We start from the raw sequence: 16,090 nt of genomic DNA on the forward strand, positions 1-16,090 counted from the left end.
ACACAACACTTGTGTTGAGTTACTGATATCACACAATAAAAATGTCGCATACTTCGCCCTGCGTCCAGGCATGTTGTGTGTGTGCGCTACTGTGAAGACCTTGTTGTATGAACCAATGTACTAACTTGTGTCTTGACGCGATATATGCAAGATTATCCATCGCAACTGACTCTTTGCTTAGTGTGTTGCGCCCACAGTTAGTTGTAATTTGCTCTATTCCAGCTTTTCTTTGAAAAAATTTGCAGGTAAGTTTTCTTTTGTTCTGGTTGCATATTTGTGTATTTCTGCCTTTTTCAGTCACACCTTTTTACCTTCTGTGGTGGCTCCATATTTGCATATTTCTTCCTGCCATTTATGTATTTTTCTTTGCAACTGAGGCGGATCTTTATTTTTTTAGTTGATACGCTTCATGACGCTTTTTTAGTTCTTCATTGGCCCGTGCATACTGCTCTCTATCTTTTTCCCTTCTTTGTTTCTTAGCTTCCATGACTCGAGATTGCCATCCAAATTGCTTGCCTACATGTGAGTTTCGTATACTGTATGAATCTGTTGTTGATTAAAAACTGATATAATTTTTGCATCATAAATAGAGCATAGGTAGTTACGTATAAATAAATTTAATTACGCTGGACATAGTATCAGAATCATGCTTTTCTTTGAAGTAATTTAGAAAGTGAAAAAAATGATATTAAAGTAAGAGCATTGTCGTATACACCATGTTTATTGTCCGACGACTTTAGTACAACTTTGTATTTCAGTCTATCGGTACCTAGTAATAAAACACACCACACCGGCAGGTTAACTATTGCACTGACATCAGACAATAAAAGCATCGTATATGCATCCCAATTGTTCTCATTTCTCCATAGTATCAATGTTTGGGTTAAAATGATGTTTAAGCTGGTTGTCAGGTTCCTCCGTACCACGTTCAACATGACGGTCTTAAGGGACATCAAGCATGGCATCTTCTTCCTGATCCAGAAAAATAACTTTTTTGAGAACAACTAAAGACTATGTAGCCATGACATGTAAATGCCTATGTTTTAATGTTGATGATTTATTATGAACTCGTATAAATCTGGGTCAACAGCTCCTCGAGATAATTTATGTATTTACTTCATTTGGGCGTCTAGACAAATATGTTTCCGCCTTGTGTGTCATAACCTGTGTAGTTAGTATGAGTACAACAAAAAAAAACAGATGTAAATCCTATTTAAAAGAAAATGTAGAGCCAAACCCGGCAATCGTGTGCATGACTCCTTCTTGAGTGAAGAAATTTTGCTTGCCGGAAAGCATCCGATATCTCACGCGGTAGGCGGCTCTCGCGTGCTCGCCGGCTGGAACGGCGGTGTCGGCGGATGCTACGATTTGCACCACTGCTTTGTTTCTTCACCGAAGATAGCAGGCTGTTTTCAAGGGTTGTCCTGCCGATTATTCTATTCTTAGTTTTTGCCATCTGAGTCAAATCGTACATCGTCGACGCTGCCCATTGCGCTAATCCAATCCGATTTTTTCACAACCTTCTATTATTAGAGAAGTTTATATGCCTTTGCGTCCTGTTTCCACTTGCGGAAATATTCATTTGTCCTGTTCCCGTCCTTCGCTTGTTGCTTGTTGACTTCTGATGCAGCGAGGCCGCCAACGTATAAAAGTTGATGTTTTTGGGCGCAAAGGAGCGAGGTGGGACTATTATTACAGTAAAAACCTTTTTTTAGACAGTAAAAACCTTGTTTAGTAAATTTCCCTCTCGGGGCCGCGAGAGTGGGCCGGGTGTGCTGGGCGCACATGGCCTGGTTCGTTCGCTCGGGCTGGCTTGGTGACGAGCGACGATATATATAGACAAAAATTAGCGTACCTAGTAAAATAGCAGACGGACGAAACATGAAGTGATCTATAAATAGATTATTATAGTACCACTTGGATTTTGGAAAAAATATGAACGTGTTGAAAAAAAACTGAAGTGTAAATTCACAGAAAGAAGCGTATTGTGACGGTGAACCCGACAAAGTCAATCCGCGCTTTATTATTAGGGAAAGATGTGGATGTGCGTGGAACCATGTTCACCTTTGTATTTTTGTCTTTTGTTTGGGCTTTTCTTGACTTTTTTACTTTTCTTTCTGGTTATCCCATCATTGAACAATATGGAGTCATAAAGCAGACCCACAAGTCATAAAGAAAATAAGGTACTAAAAAGTCTTCTTATAAAACAGACTAAAGAAAAACTGAACAACAGATATCGCACGGCTGGCCACGAACCTTTCTATCGAGCATGAGTAGGAGACTTGTTTAGTTAAGGGATCTCGACGATCCCTGGCACCAGTGCGCCACTGCTAAACAATTTTAATCCAAGTTTTCTTTTCTTTTCCTTCAGAGACCCGTTCGCAGTCCATCAAGCGGAAGCAGAGAGCACACTCTTGACAAACTCCCGGGGCCGGCAGACTGCCGCCAACGGCGTCGCCATCGGCATTGACAACCCCCCACCTTCAGCCATGTCAATGGCGTCGCCTTGACCAACATCCCACTCAAAGCACTGCACGAGCGTTGCAAGAGTCAAGCCAACAAGGCGCATCGCCAGGCCCTCCCCAGGGCATCGCCTCCGGCCAAGCCCGAACGGCAGCATGGGCGTGGTGACCGTGTCCCTGCCCAAGAACCGCTCCGGCCTGAACTCCTCCGGCGCGTCCCAGACATTGGCGTCCCGGTGTATCGCCCAAGCGTTCACGAGGATCATCGTACCGCGCGGGACATGGAAGCCACCCACAGTGCAGTCCTCCATGGCCTCGTGCGCCGGGATGATCGGGCCGACGGGGCAGAGCCGAAGCGTCTCCTTGACAACACACTGTAGATAAGGTAGATTGGCTAGGTCCGACTCGTCAACCAATCGATCCATGCCGACAATGGCATCTATCTCGGCCCTCGCCTTCGCCATCGCCGCCGGGTGCGTCATTAGCAGCGCCATCGCCCACTCGGTGGTCAGCGCCGATGTGTCGGTGCCGGCAGTGAGCAGTACCTGAATGACAGTCAGCATGGACATGGCAACCATGTTGCTGTCACGGATCGCCAAAATGTCACCCACGCAGTTTGAAAAATATGCTAGCTACTCACCAAGACAATGCCTTTGACGACGGTGTCGCTGTAATACTCGGGATCGGTTTCTTGGTGCTCCAAGAGCACGTCGATTACGCCCTTCTTGTCCACGTCGTCTCGTCCGCCTGCGTTGCGCATCCGCCGTTGGTCATCGATGAGGCCAGTGACGAACGCGTCACGCCTTGCCTGCAGGCTTGCAAGCGCCGCCTCGACGCCGCGGAGACGGTCGACCCAGCGAAGCGCCGGGAAGAAGTCCCCGAAGCTGGGAGCGCCGGTCACCGCAAACGTCTCCTCGATGATCTCCTGGATCCTGCCCACGTCGCCGGCATGCCGGCGCGCGGTGAGCGCGCGCAGCATCACGTTAAGCACCAGCTCAAAGAGCCGGGGCCGGAGCGTGACAGTCCCACCCCCACCCCCGGCGCTGGCGTCGACGTCGTGGAGCAGGTTCTCGACGAGGGACGCGACCTCGGCGCGGCGGTCGGCGGCGAGAGCGGCGACGCGGGAAGCTGAGAAGAGCTCGACGGCAAGGAACCGTCGCAGGCCGCGCCAGTGTGCCCCGTGGGAGGCCCACACGATGGTGGTGCGCCCGTAGCCGAGGATCTCCCCGGCGAGCATCCGCGGCCGGCCTGCCAGCGCCGCGTCGTGCGCCGTGAAGCACTCCTCGGCCGCCGCGTGCGTGGACACGACCAGCGCCCTTCGCGCGCCCAGCCGCAGCGACAGAAGCGGCGCCGCCCCTGCGAGCGCGGCTAGCGAGCGGTGCAGCGTCTTCTTGAGCAGGTGCAGGTGGCCGAGCAGCGGGAGCGACGGCGGGCTCGGCGCGCCGCTGCTCCCGTCCCCCCACCGTAGCCTCAGCCGCAAAAAGACGGCGACGACACCGGCAACGAGGAGGAGTAGGAGTACGAAGACGCCGCCGCTGGCCGTTCCCTCTGTGGCGGCGTCCATGGCTCGTGTCGGCGAGGAAAGATCCGAGACACCTCTCCCACGTAGTAGTGCAGTGCTATGGCAGTCAGACTGTCAGAGACAGCTAGTGGTATAGATATAGAATGAGGAGGATCCCATGGCTGCGGGAATGGGAGGTCCACGCGGGAAGCCGAGAAGAGCTCGACGGCAAGGAACCGTCGCAGGCCGCGCCAGTGGACCAACCAGCCTCTGTTTCGCTTTCATAGGCAAGGTCTCTTTCTCGGGTGTAATGCGTTGTAGATTTCGTTTCTTCGGAGATGCCGTAGAATCTCGCTGTTGGCGTTGCTTCTTGGATTCATCTTCCTTTTTTTCTTGGAGAAAAATGTCTGATTGGATTGACTGATGATAAGGTCAAAAACAAAGGATTGGATCGAATTGCTAGCGTTAACCTCCGTCGGAGGACCGAAGGCTTGCTAGCTAGCCTAGGTTGGTTGGCCCAAGCAAACATCTGTTATTACTTCTATAGAGAAAAGATTAAGCAAGATGTACGTCACTGGTGCGCCATTGTTATATATGTTAGAGTTTAACTACTCCCTCCATTCCATAATGTAGTGCCTATAGATTTTTCTGAAAGTCAAACTTTGTAAACTTTGACCAAGTGTATAGAGAAAATTGTCCACATCTACAATATCAAACATGTACAATCTGAAAATATAACTCATTATGTATCCAATGATGTGCACTTGGTATTCTAGATGTGCCTATTTTTTTTTATAAATATAGTCAAAGTTTGTAATGTTTGACTTTTGTAAAAACCTATAGACATAATGGAGGGAGTAGTATACTCTACGTAATCTCAACTATCTTTCTTCCGTATCTATCTTTATTCCTTCTTGTAAACAAACAGGATTCCTAATCCTTCTCTTGTACCTCACGGCAAGGTATTCTGCCTTAATAAATAAACAGCCGCGGCTCTCCCCTAGGAGAGTAGGAACCCTTCCAGCCCTGGCTCTTCCCTAGGAGAGCAAGGTTCTTCCCTGTGTTGAGTATGTATTTTATGTTGCATGTATATTGGAGATGTGGTCCACCTTCTAGTCTTGTATAGTTAAAGTAGAGGTCTACCCTGTAATTATATATACGTGCATCAGCATCACATCAATACAACGTCTATTGTATTGCAAACTTTCCCGTCTACATGGTATCATCTTGGTCGTTACTCCCCTAGGGCTTGCGCCGCCGCAGCCGCGCCCTCCCCGCACGAGCCGCCGCCGCCTCTCCCCACCACCGCCGCACTTGCCGCCGTCGTGCCCCTCCCCCCTCTCCAGCCGCGCCGCCGCCGCCCGCTTCCGCCTCCCTGCCGCGCCGTCCGCCGCCGCCGTGCACCTCTCGCATGCGCCGTCGTCGCCCGTTGCGCCGCCCCCTCGCTGCTGCCTCCCTCCCGCAGCGTGCCCCCACAGCCGCCACATCACCCGCCGCCGCTGCCTCTCCCGCCCCCACAAACCCTAACCCGACCCGGTGCCGCGCCCGACCCGCAGCCGTCCCGTTCCACCGCCGCTGCTGCCCCTAGCCCTACCCGCGCACCGCCATGTCTTCGCCCGGTTCATCCACGACTCGCTCGTACAACCCGTTCGCCGGCCCCGAGCCCTGCGCCGCCGCCATCCGTGACCTCAACATTGAGGCCCGGGTTGAAAGCACAAGTGCTCCCTGGGTGATTTTGATAATTAATGTCAACATGTCTCTTGTTGGACTAATATTTTCATCTAATATATTTCAGATAAATTCAACATTGGAGTGGCATGGATAAGAGGATGTGGAACCCCTTCCAGATGCTAAGGACAATCATTGGCAAAAGCTCAAGACTCTAGATTTTCATTTTAGTGATCCAAGTTCACATTGAGTCCATAGGAAAGCCAATACTATTAAAAGGGGATGAGGTGTTGCTTAATGGCTTGCTTGCTCAAAGTGCTCAGTGATATGCTCCAAAGCCCTCAACCACTTTCTCATATCCATATATGTCCTAAACCTAAAGTCAAACTCGGACCCACCGATTTGATCTATCCGGCACCACCGAGTTCATTTGACATAGCCACTGCCACAAACCCTAATCAGTGTATAACGGCTAGATTTTGTGTGGAGGCTATATATAACCCTAATCAGCGTGGTGGATCAGGAATTTGTTTTTTCTTTTGTCTAATAATCTGTGAGTTGATGAAAAGAAAAATCTTAAATCGTTCTGGTAAACAAATACAGTAGTAGTTGGATGGAGACACATCTTCGTTCGTGTAGCCGCGTGCCAGGTGTTTGTCCTCACCGATGCAATAGAGGATTGTCCTCACATAAATTACTCCGTATTTTGTAGTATTTTCTTTTGCGGGGGTATAATATTCTCGTATTTATTTTAAAATGTATACTTGTATTTAACTCACAAAATAATATAAAGTCCTTGACCCGCACAATTACACTCTAACACACGCACAAAGAATCAGAATAACAAAGAGCGCCCTAAAGCAACCAGGAAAACACGAAGATCTCCATAGCTCCGTCTCATCGTCCATAAAGAGAAGACCCCTCTGCAACCAGACCCAAGCAAGTCATCATTTTCAACCACGACATAATCGCCACCATGCTGCTTCCCTTTTTCTGCCTCGACTTCCAAACACTATAGCCCGCGACCTTGACGAGATCCGGGGATCCCCCACCCCGCTGGCTCCTAGACGAAGGTAAGAGCCCCGTCCGCCTGACCGTGAATGGAAGCTGGGGAAACTTATTCAGACGCGACGTCACTGGCCTCGGCAACGTCTCCCTCAACCCTAACCCTACGGAGAACCCACCCGAAGCATAGATCCGAGGTTCTCCCTCCCTCCCGTCGCCGGAGCGGCTGTCAGAGGGAGAGGGAACCAGCGGTGGCGCCGGCGGCACAAAGGGAAGTCGTGGGTGCCTCCTATTCGCCTATGTACGATCTGCTCTTTTTGGGAGTTGGCGAGTTGCTAGATGTGATACTCGACAATGTTTTAATATTATCTACTTATATGAATGTGACTGTATTAAAAATAATAATTTTATATTTAGTAAACACTTATTAAGATCAGACGTCAGAGGCAGGATTGTGCGTGGAGGATGGACGGGGTAGGCGAAACCTCACCTACCAACATTAATGGCGCCGATGCCGCCATTAATGGCACCGCGAGCCTACCTGTCCCCAGTTCCCATCCCGCACCTCCACATCTTAGATCGAGCCGCAGCCCTCTGCAACTTCCCACCGCCAAATCCGGTGCGCGAGATGGTAGGGGGGGGGGACGCGGGACGAGGGCGCGGAGGATGCGCCCCGTTCATCAGGTGGCTGCGCCGTTCCAGCCGCCGGTGCCGGTGCTCCCGGAGATCGACGCGTCGTCACCGGAGGCGCAAGCGGAGATGCCGCGGGTGGTGAGGGAGAGATTCCCAAACCGCTCCAGGTGGCCCGACATCCTCCTGGAGATCCTTCGATTCGCGACATTCGAAGAGCGCGCTCGCTTTGCGGGCGACGACGGAGGGATGGACTACGAGTTCATCTTCTGGGCCATCCAGGAGGCGGAGTCGACAGAACCAAGGCAGGCGGCGCGGTGGGTGCGCTTCAAGACGAGGGCTCAACATACGTCCCCCACCGGTGGTGCAGATCACCAACATCCCGCCGGAATACCTGCCGCCGGGGACCGCCCTTCCGAGGGCCCCCTAAAGCACCAGCATCCCGGCGCGCGGGCCTTGCAGGGTGACCCCGACCTGCAAGCAAGGCGCAGGAGGAACAAGGTTGGATGCAACCTTGAACCTCCGCCATGGCCGGGTGACCGCGGGGAGAAACCTCATCTTCCTGACAAGGTACAAATCATTCGATCCAAAGCTCGTTCATGTGTGGATTTACAAAAAGTTCGATCTGAACCTCGTTTGGGTGGGGATTTTCACGTTGATTTGGGTGACAAATTTGCTAGGGAGAGTTTTCCTGATGCGATTGGAAGGGTTGTCGCTTCGATTAGCTCTTGTGTTTCCCCATCCACCCCTGGATCATTGAGAGTTTCCTGTGAAACTCCGGTTCCGGCAAACCATGCTACCTCCGATGAACTCGCTTCTGCGAGAAAGGCTGGCCTGGGTTCAAACCAGCTGGCTGCAGCTATGGGGCCGACCCCTACCCCATCCCCGTTGATCAAAGGATGTGTGGTTAGGAAGAAAACGGGTTTTCAAAAGACGTCTTCTGCTTTGGTGAGCGGGGATGGGGAGGAGGTGGCGGATTTCTTTGGCCAGCTATGGGTTATCCCCTCCCCGACCCACTGTCGCCGCCTACATAAACATAGGCAGGTGCCCCCAAACCCTAAATACGCCATTCCTAAATTGTTTTGGGTTAGGAAGGATTTGTTCTTATCAAAGAAATTCACGGTCCAGGACTGCTTCCCAATCTCGACTGTGGGTCCTTTTGATCCTGTTCCAACTACTTTCAAAGTATCTACCGAGGGGTCAGGATTTCCTAGATCGTTCTTAGAGGCAGTTAAGAGTGGGATGGAGAATCGCGGCCAGATGGCGCAAAGAAATCACCGGCCACCACCGGGGAAGAAGCCCAACCCGCAGGATGGAAAAGCTGCTGCTTCGTCCTCGGGCAACACCGGGAAACCAGGGCGGCAGGGGGTGCACAAACCGGCAAATCAAGGGAATCAACCCCAAGCTGCCCCTCCGATGACTACAGCCCCACCACCACCCCCTCCCCCTCCAGCGGTACAAGTCCTTGACCCAAAATACAAAGATATGATCTGTTTCAATTGTAGTTGGCTTGGTCACTATGTGGGGAATTGTGTGGAGCCGAAGAAATGCTTTATCTGTGTTGGGAGTCATAATGTTAACAATTGTGCCGCTTGGGCAAAACTGTGACGCCCCCGATTCAATCATACACTAATCATACACGCAAACGTGTACGATCAAGATCAGGGACTCACGGGAAGATATCACAACATAACTCTAAAAATAAAATAAGTCATACAAGCATCATAATACAAGCCAGGGGCCTCGAGGGCTCGAATACAAGTGCTCGATCATAGACGAGTCAGCGGAAGCAACAATATCTGAGTACAGACGTAAGTTAAACAAGTTTGCCTTAAGAAGGCTAGCACAAACTGGGATACAGATCGAAAGAGGTGCAGACATCCTGCCTGGGATCCTCCTAAACTACTCCTGGTCGTCGTCAGCGGCCTGCACGTAGTAGTAGGCACCTCTAGTGTAGTAGGAGTCGTCGTCGACGGTGGCGTCTGGATCCTGGGCTCCAACGTCTGGTTGCGGCATCCGGGAAGAAGAGGAAAAAGGGGGAAAAGAGGGAGCAAAGCAACCATGAGTACTCATCCAAAGTACTCGCAAGCAAGGATCTACACTACATATGCATGGGTATATGTGTAAAGAGGCAATATCGGTGGACTGAACTGCAGAATGCCAGAATAAGAGGGGGATAGCTAGTCTTGTCGAAGACTACGCTTCTGGCAGCCTCCGTGTTGCAGCATGTAGAAGAGAGTAGATTGAAGTCCTCCAAGTAGCATCGCATAGCATAATCCTACCCGACAATCCTCTCCTCGTCGACCTGTGAGAGAGCGATCACCGGGTTGTATCTGGCACTTGGAAGGGTGTGTTTTATTAAGTATCCGGTTCTAGTTGTCATAAGGTCAAGGTACAACTCTGGGTCGTCCTTTTACCGAGGGACACGGCTATTCGAATAGATAAACTTCCCTGCAGGGGTGCACCACATTACCCAACACGCTCGATCCCCTTTGGCCGGACACACTTTCCTGGGTCATGCCCGGCCTCGGAAGATCAACACGTCATAGCCCCACCTAGGCACAACAGAGAGGTCAGCACGCCGGTCTAAATCCTATGCGCGCACGGGTCTGGGCCCATCGCCCATTGCACACCTGCACGTTGCGTATGCGGCAGGAAGCAGACCTAGCCCCCTTAATACAAGCGCAGGCTTACGGTCCAATTCGGCGCACGCCGCTCAGTCGCTGACGTCACGAAGGCTTCAGCTGATACCACGACGTCGAGTGCCCATAACTGTTCCCGCGTAGTTGGTTAGTGCGTATAGGCCAGTGGCCAGACTCATATCAAATACCAAGATCTCGTTAAGCGTGTTAATTAAAGTATTCGCGAACGCCGACCAGGGCCAGGCCCACCTCTCTCCTAGGTGGTCTGAACCTGCCCTGTCACTCCGCCACAAAGTAACAGTCGGTGGCCGTCGCGAACCCAGGCCCACCTCTACCGGGATGGAGCCACCTGCCCCTTCAGCCCCCATCTCCGAACAGTATCATAAGTAATGTAACTGTAAAAAGTATATAGCATATGCCCGTGATCACCTCCCGAAGTGATCACGGCCCAGTAGTATAGCATGGCAGACGGACAAGAGTGTAGGGCCACTGATGGAATACTAGCATCCTATACTAAGCATTTAGGATTGCAGGTAAGGGTAACAACTGTAGCAACAACGACAGGCTATGCAGCAGAATAGGATTAACCGAAAGCAGTAACATGCTACGCTACTCTAATGCAAGCAGTAGAGAGTAGAATAGGCGATATCTGGTGATCAAGGGGGGGGGGGCTTGCCTGGTTGCTCTGGCAAGAAGAAGGGGTCGTCAACTCCGTAGTCATACTGGGTAGCAGCGGCGTCGGTCTCGGTGTCTAGCGAGAGAAGAGGGGGAAGAAACAATAAATATAATGCGAACATATGCATGACGATGCATGACATGACAACGAGCGGCGTTAGGTGTGCCCTAACGCGGTAGTAGGTGATACCGGCGAAGGGGGAAAAACATCCGGGAAAGTATCCCTGGTGTTTCGCGTTTTCGGACACATGAACCAGAGGTGAAATGTTGCAGATTCGCTAAGCTAGGGACGTGTGGCGGGAGAACGGACTGCGTATTCGGATTCGTCTTGTCGTTCTGAGCAACTTTCATGTATAAGGTATTTTCATCTGAGCTACGGTTTATTTTATATTAATTTTCTAACTTTTAATAAATTTGAAAAATTATTTTTACGCATAACAAAATATTAAAATGCTAGGGGTACACAGAGTTGTACCCAACAAATTGCAATGTGAGGCTGATAGGTGGGGTCCAGGGGGGCTGAGTCAGCAGCCCAGTCAGCAGTCAAAGTTTGACTGTTGGCTGGTCAAACTGACCAGTGGGTCCCTTCTGTCAGTGGGACAATTTATTTCGGGTTTTATTTATTTAAAAATTAGTCTAATTAGTAGGTGGGACCGAGCTATGAGTGGCTGGGTTAATTAACAGAGTTAATTTAAACTAATCCTAATTAGTTAAAGTGGGGGGGGGCGCTCCACATGTCAGTGGGGGTTTTAGGACCAGGGTTAGTGGCTAATGACCCTGGGCCCACCTGTCGGTGCCCCAGGGAGGTTCAAACCGCGGCAGCACGCCAGCGACAGAGCCCCGGCGACCACAGGGGGTGCGGGGGGTTCGGGATCGTGCCTCCCGCGTCCATTCGACGCACGGCCAAAGGGGATCGGGCGCGGGCAGCGCCGCGCGTCGCCCAGTGGTCGTGGCAGCAGCAGGGGAGGCCGAGGTTGGCCGGAGCGGCGACGAAGGGCGGCAGTGGCGCTCGGGTGAGCACGACCGCGCGGCTACAGCTCGCTTTCGAGCGCACTAAGTGGCTAGGCGGGGCCTACATGGTGCGGTAGGGACGGCGAGCATGGTACCGTGACCATTAGGTCATCGGAGACGCGCCAGCGACGAGCCAAGCGGCAGCGAGCTGCCACAATGGCGGAGCTAGCAGCAGCAACAGCAAATCGAGGGGGAGGACGGAGGGGGAAACGCGGCGCTGCTCACATCGATGACGGGGAGTTGCTCGGGGAGGCGGTGGGTGCAACAGAGCAGTGGTAATCGTCGGCGAGATCCGGGTCGGGGCTGGAGAAGAAAGGAGGGCGTGGCGTCGATGTGATGCTCCCCAAGTTGATCTCCTCCTTGGGTTCGACGAAGACGACGAGGGGGAAGCTCCAGGACGCGGTAGCGCAACGCGGGGTCGACGGTGTCCGCGACGATGGCACGGCGACGAGTGCATCGGGTGCGGTGGAGAAGATGGGGGGATCGCAAGAGCGAGTGGAGTGGCAGGGGGAAGTGGGAGAGGGGATCTAGGGGCGCAGGCGGCGTCCTTATCCCTTCCGGGGGGGCTGTAGCGGAGCGGGGCGGTGAGCTGGTCCGTCGGCGACCGCGGGCGCGGTCGGACGAACAGTGGGGGTGTGGGGAGAAGACGACAAAGACGGGAAGGTGGCAGCTGGGCCACCTGGGCCGGCCGGGTGGGCTACGGCCCAGGAAATAAAATGGGGGGGGGGCCTTTTCCACTGTTTTAAAGCTCTGTTTTGTTAACCCTTTCGGTTTCTTTTAGTTTTATTTTATTTTTAGGCTTTATAAATATAAAAGTAGCCCTAAATGAGTGTTAATAGTTAGACCACTACCTCAATTATTTTGGCACTAAAATAAATTAGTTTAGAGTTTTTATAAATTAAAAAGCATTTATATATTTGTTTTAGCCCATGTTATATTCATTAAAGGGCATTTAAATACTTTATAAAATATGGGTATCAACATGACAAATATCTAGAGATTATTTGCCATAAATTGAACATTTTAGTTTTCATGTTTGAGAAATTTGAATTTTGGACTTTAATTTGAATATGAATTTGAATAGTGATTTGGATCAAGTGAGGATTAGCAACAGTAATGTGATGACATGGCACCATTAACATGGAATTACTGTAGCTTAATTATCCGGGCGTCACAATTCTCCTCCACTACAAGAAATCTCGTCCCGAGATTTAAGAGGCGGAGTAGAGGGAGAAGGTTCTGGTTACGAATTCCTAGCGAGTGTTCTCGGTCTTGGTTGCTCTTCTCGAAGAGGCCGATCCATAACCTTGATGTCTTCATTTCTCTGCTTCAGGTTCTCATGATGAAGTTGGCATCCTTTCTTTGGGAACTCCATCGCACTTACGAAAGAATAAAGGGGCCGGGAGAACAGACCTCTGCAAGGTCGGCTAACTTGTTGATAACATCGGGGAAGGTGGGGGAAAGTAACTCTCGAATTAAAAACCTTTTAGAAAATATCGAGAGCAAAGTAAGAAGGTGTCATGAGAAGTTTCAAGCGGCAGGCATTCGTTCGATGCCTGAAACAGAGTGTGAAATGGGTTCAAAGCAATCGGAATAAGTATTCTGTCTGATACCAGTATAGATCAGTAGGACGGTGGTCCATGAATTACATACGAGGCCACGCGCGAGGAATAAATTTGGGAACAGGGGGTGCACAGGAGAGTCAGGTTTCGATCCTGTGGAACTGTGGGTTATGGGCCCACCATGTGATTAAAGTAGGAAGGGCGTTGACATCTTGCACGGTCATGATAGCAAGACATGTCAGAGGGTACCCTATCAGTTATGTCGGCAACAATGTCGGTACCAAGGGAGAGGGACGAAGAGAACCATTTTCCTGCTTGTTGAAACGAGGCGGACCAGTAGGCAAAGTTCTCGTCCATCGGCGGCTACCGGAATGTCATCAACAATAGTAACAGGGTCTTGCTGACGAAGTTGTACACCGAGGTGTTTACATAAGCAGTGAATCTTTACTTCTTAGATTATATAGATCACAAGAAAGGGTTTAAACAAACCAATGGAATGGGAAAAGTGTCTATCAGATTTAATCAGAACAATGGAAAGAAAAATGTGATTAAACACATATTTCAGGGTATATCCTTCCCAAAGACAAGCAGAGCATGATATCCATGACATGATATAATGTAGAAAACCATTTAGGTTAGGGGAGAGGAAGTTCATGACATTTCCCAAACAACTATGTTTGAATAATTGATAAAGTAAATTTAGCATGGTGCTTCAAATGTTCTTATCGATGATCAGAGTGCCACAGACATGCTTCGAGATAGCATTGACATGGTCATCAAGTAAGGGTCAGAATTTGGATGCACAAAGGACCCATCAGGAACAACTTGTAGAATAAGTCTTACGATTTCCTCATGGAAGAATGGATAACCTTGCTGAAAAGGAATCTATAACAATAGGGCCTCCGACCAGGTGTGCTAGGCACGACAACACCTTACCGGGTCACATAAAGACCAATGTTATAACTCTTGGAAATATGTTCCAACCATCATATCTGACCGAGATTCAGATCTGCTTGGTGTCAGGATACCTCAAACTCAGGATGCTCGAGGAGAAAAGGTGCGACACAAATTGACGACATGACATCGAAGATTCTCAGGAACTGAACTATGGAAGCTAGTTCCGAAACAAGAGTTCATCAGTAAACCAATGAGAGGATGAGGAGGTGGCTGATGGAATCAGCGACAATTCCTCGAGGTTTCCAAAAAGATGGATTTCCACAATTATGTGAACAAGGAGATAATATTAGACATACCGAAGTAGATAACGAAGTATGTTCGAGGAAAACATCCACGAGTAAACATTGATCAAAACGTGCCCCTGGAAGGACGGACTAATTATCCCGATCGATGTTAGAATGGTGATTCAATAACCAATAGACTAAGAATCAAGCCATCAACCATTAACTTCAAGCAATAGGGTTGCTAGAAGTTTTGAAATTACACTTCAAAGTTAAATGGCTCGTATCCCGGATAGAAACAACACGGAGACCAAGAAATGAACGCAAATGGCGAGAGGCATTACTATATCAAGAATTCTTAAGAGGTGGAGCAATTCTCACAACATTATTGACATAAAAGACAGTGATACTTCAAGGCAGAACACAACAGTAGCTGGAGAGCAAGTTGTATTCATAATGTGGACAAGTTCGCGATGAAAGGAAGTCAAGGGTGTTGTCGATGATAATAAAAATCATCAAGGGAAGGAGGGTATTTCTCATCATGAGCACAGTTGACATCTCGGAAGAAGTCAAAGTGTTGAAGGTGATCCAACACATTTGCCGGGAGGTTTCAAGAGGATGCAATCAAACAACAACAACAACAAGCAAGGAAATGACAAAGTGGCAAGTTATAGGATCAATATATAAGATGCAAGCTCAGAACCAAAGTTGCCTTTCAAGACAAGCAACATGATGTTGAAAGCTCGACGTAAGTCGTGCTCACACACTGAAGAATTCGTGCACCAGAGAAGGACGAGGTAGCACAATTAAAGATAGCAAGACCAGGATGCGGCCGATAGTCTGGGAATGACCAGATTAGGTTCAGAATTTCCCAGTAAAAATACTAGGGGTATTTGATTTGTAGGGAATAATTTCACTAGTCGGTGTCCTCGGTTGACAACAATCCAGAACCCGTAGAGTGATTACGATAAGGAAAGACATTACTTCAACAAAGTTAGCAAGATGTGGTGCAATGGCCAGACATCTTTGAGATACCAAGGGGTAATACTCGAAGGTAGAACATGATAGAAGTAGAACCGGGTCGTTGACCTGTGACAGTAGATACTTCAACCTTGTCAAAAATAGACGAGGCACTGGAATGAATTCCCATCAGATATATTAGATCAGGACAGCATGGTCGGAACCATAACTGTAAGGAATCAATTCAAGAATACCGAAAGAATCATACAGCTAGATAATCATTTTGCAAGAAGCTTCCAAGACGGTCTACATCATTTTCATGGGCATGAACACCAAGTTCAAGGTCGACTCCCACTTCTTTAATGCATAACATTTCATTCACCTCTCGCTTTGATAAAACTATAGTGTTGGAATTTTATTTGGTAGAACACCGAAAGAGTATGAATTGTGAAAACTTTCGGGTTCTCACGGATTAGGGGAAGGCATAGGTTCAACCCATTGGGCATCTTAGTAACATATACCACAAGTTTCAAAAGTAATACACAAGCTGGAAGTAGAGCATGGTTGGCCAAGCAGATGATACAATTTACCAAAGGCACTATGTATCAGGGGAAGAACTCACAAGGTGATTGAATATGAAGGACACTGTCGGATAACAATCCAACAATGGATCGGGCGATCCACAACATAGCTGATGTGAGTATCGGTACTCACTCAGAAGAAGAAGAATGCAGAGGCATCAGATTCAAGAATCACCTGATTAGTCTGATGCTTAAATAGAAGGCAATTATGGTTT

The 16,090-nt window shown here is 49.4% G+C and overlaps 1 protein-coding gene across 1 annotated transcript; it reads right to left on the reverse strand.

Moving 5' to 3' along the window:
- Nucleotides 1–2,184: 2,184 nt before the first annotated feature.
- LOC109782232 (cytochrome P450 81Q32-like) lies at nt 2,185–4,099 on the reverse strand. The gene is made up of 2 exons (XM_020340839.4): nt 3,103–4,099; nt 2,185–3,007 (listed from the first exon to the last, which is right to left on the reverse strand). Exons 1-2 carry the CDS (start codon nt 4,024–4,026, stop codon nt 2,390–2,392), a joined length of 1,542 nt encoding a protein of 513 aa, XP_020196428.2. The 5' UTR covers nt 4,027–4,099; the 3' UTR covers nt 2,185–2,389.
- Between the last annotated feature and the right edge of the window lie 11,991 nt (nt 4,100–16,090).

Source organism: Aegilops tauschii, chromosome 2 (genome assembly GCF_002575655.3).
Source record: "Aegilops tauschii subsp. strangulata cultivar AL8/78 chromosome 2, Aet v6.0, whole genome shotgun sequence".
NCBI lineage: Eukaryota > Viridiplantae > Streptophyta > Magnoliopsida > Poales > Poaceae > Aegilops > Aegilops tauschii.

Excerpts from the sequence above, each read along its gene's own strand:
- LOC109782232 (XM_020340839.4), bottom strand. The coding sequence starts at position 4,026 with ATGGACGCCGCCACAGAGGGAACGGCCAGCGGCGGCGTCTTCGTACTC. Across the intron at positions 3,008-3,102 it reads TCGTCAAAGGCATTGTCTTG|GTACTGCTCACTGCCGGCAC; the intron begins GTGAGTAGCTAG and ends ACTGTCATTCAG.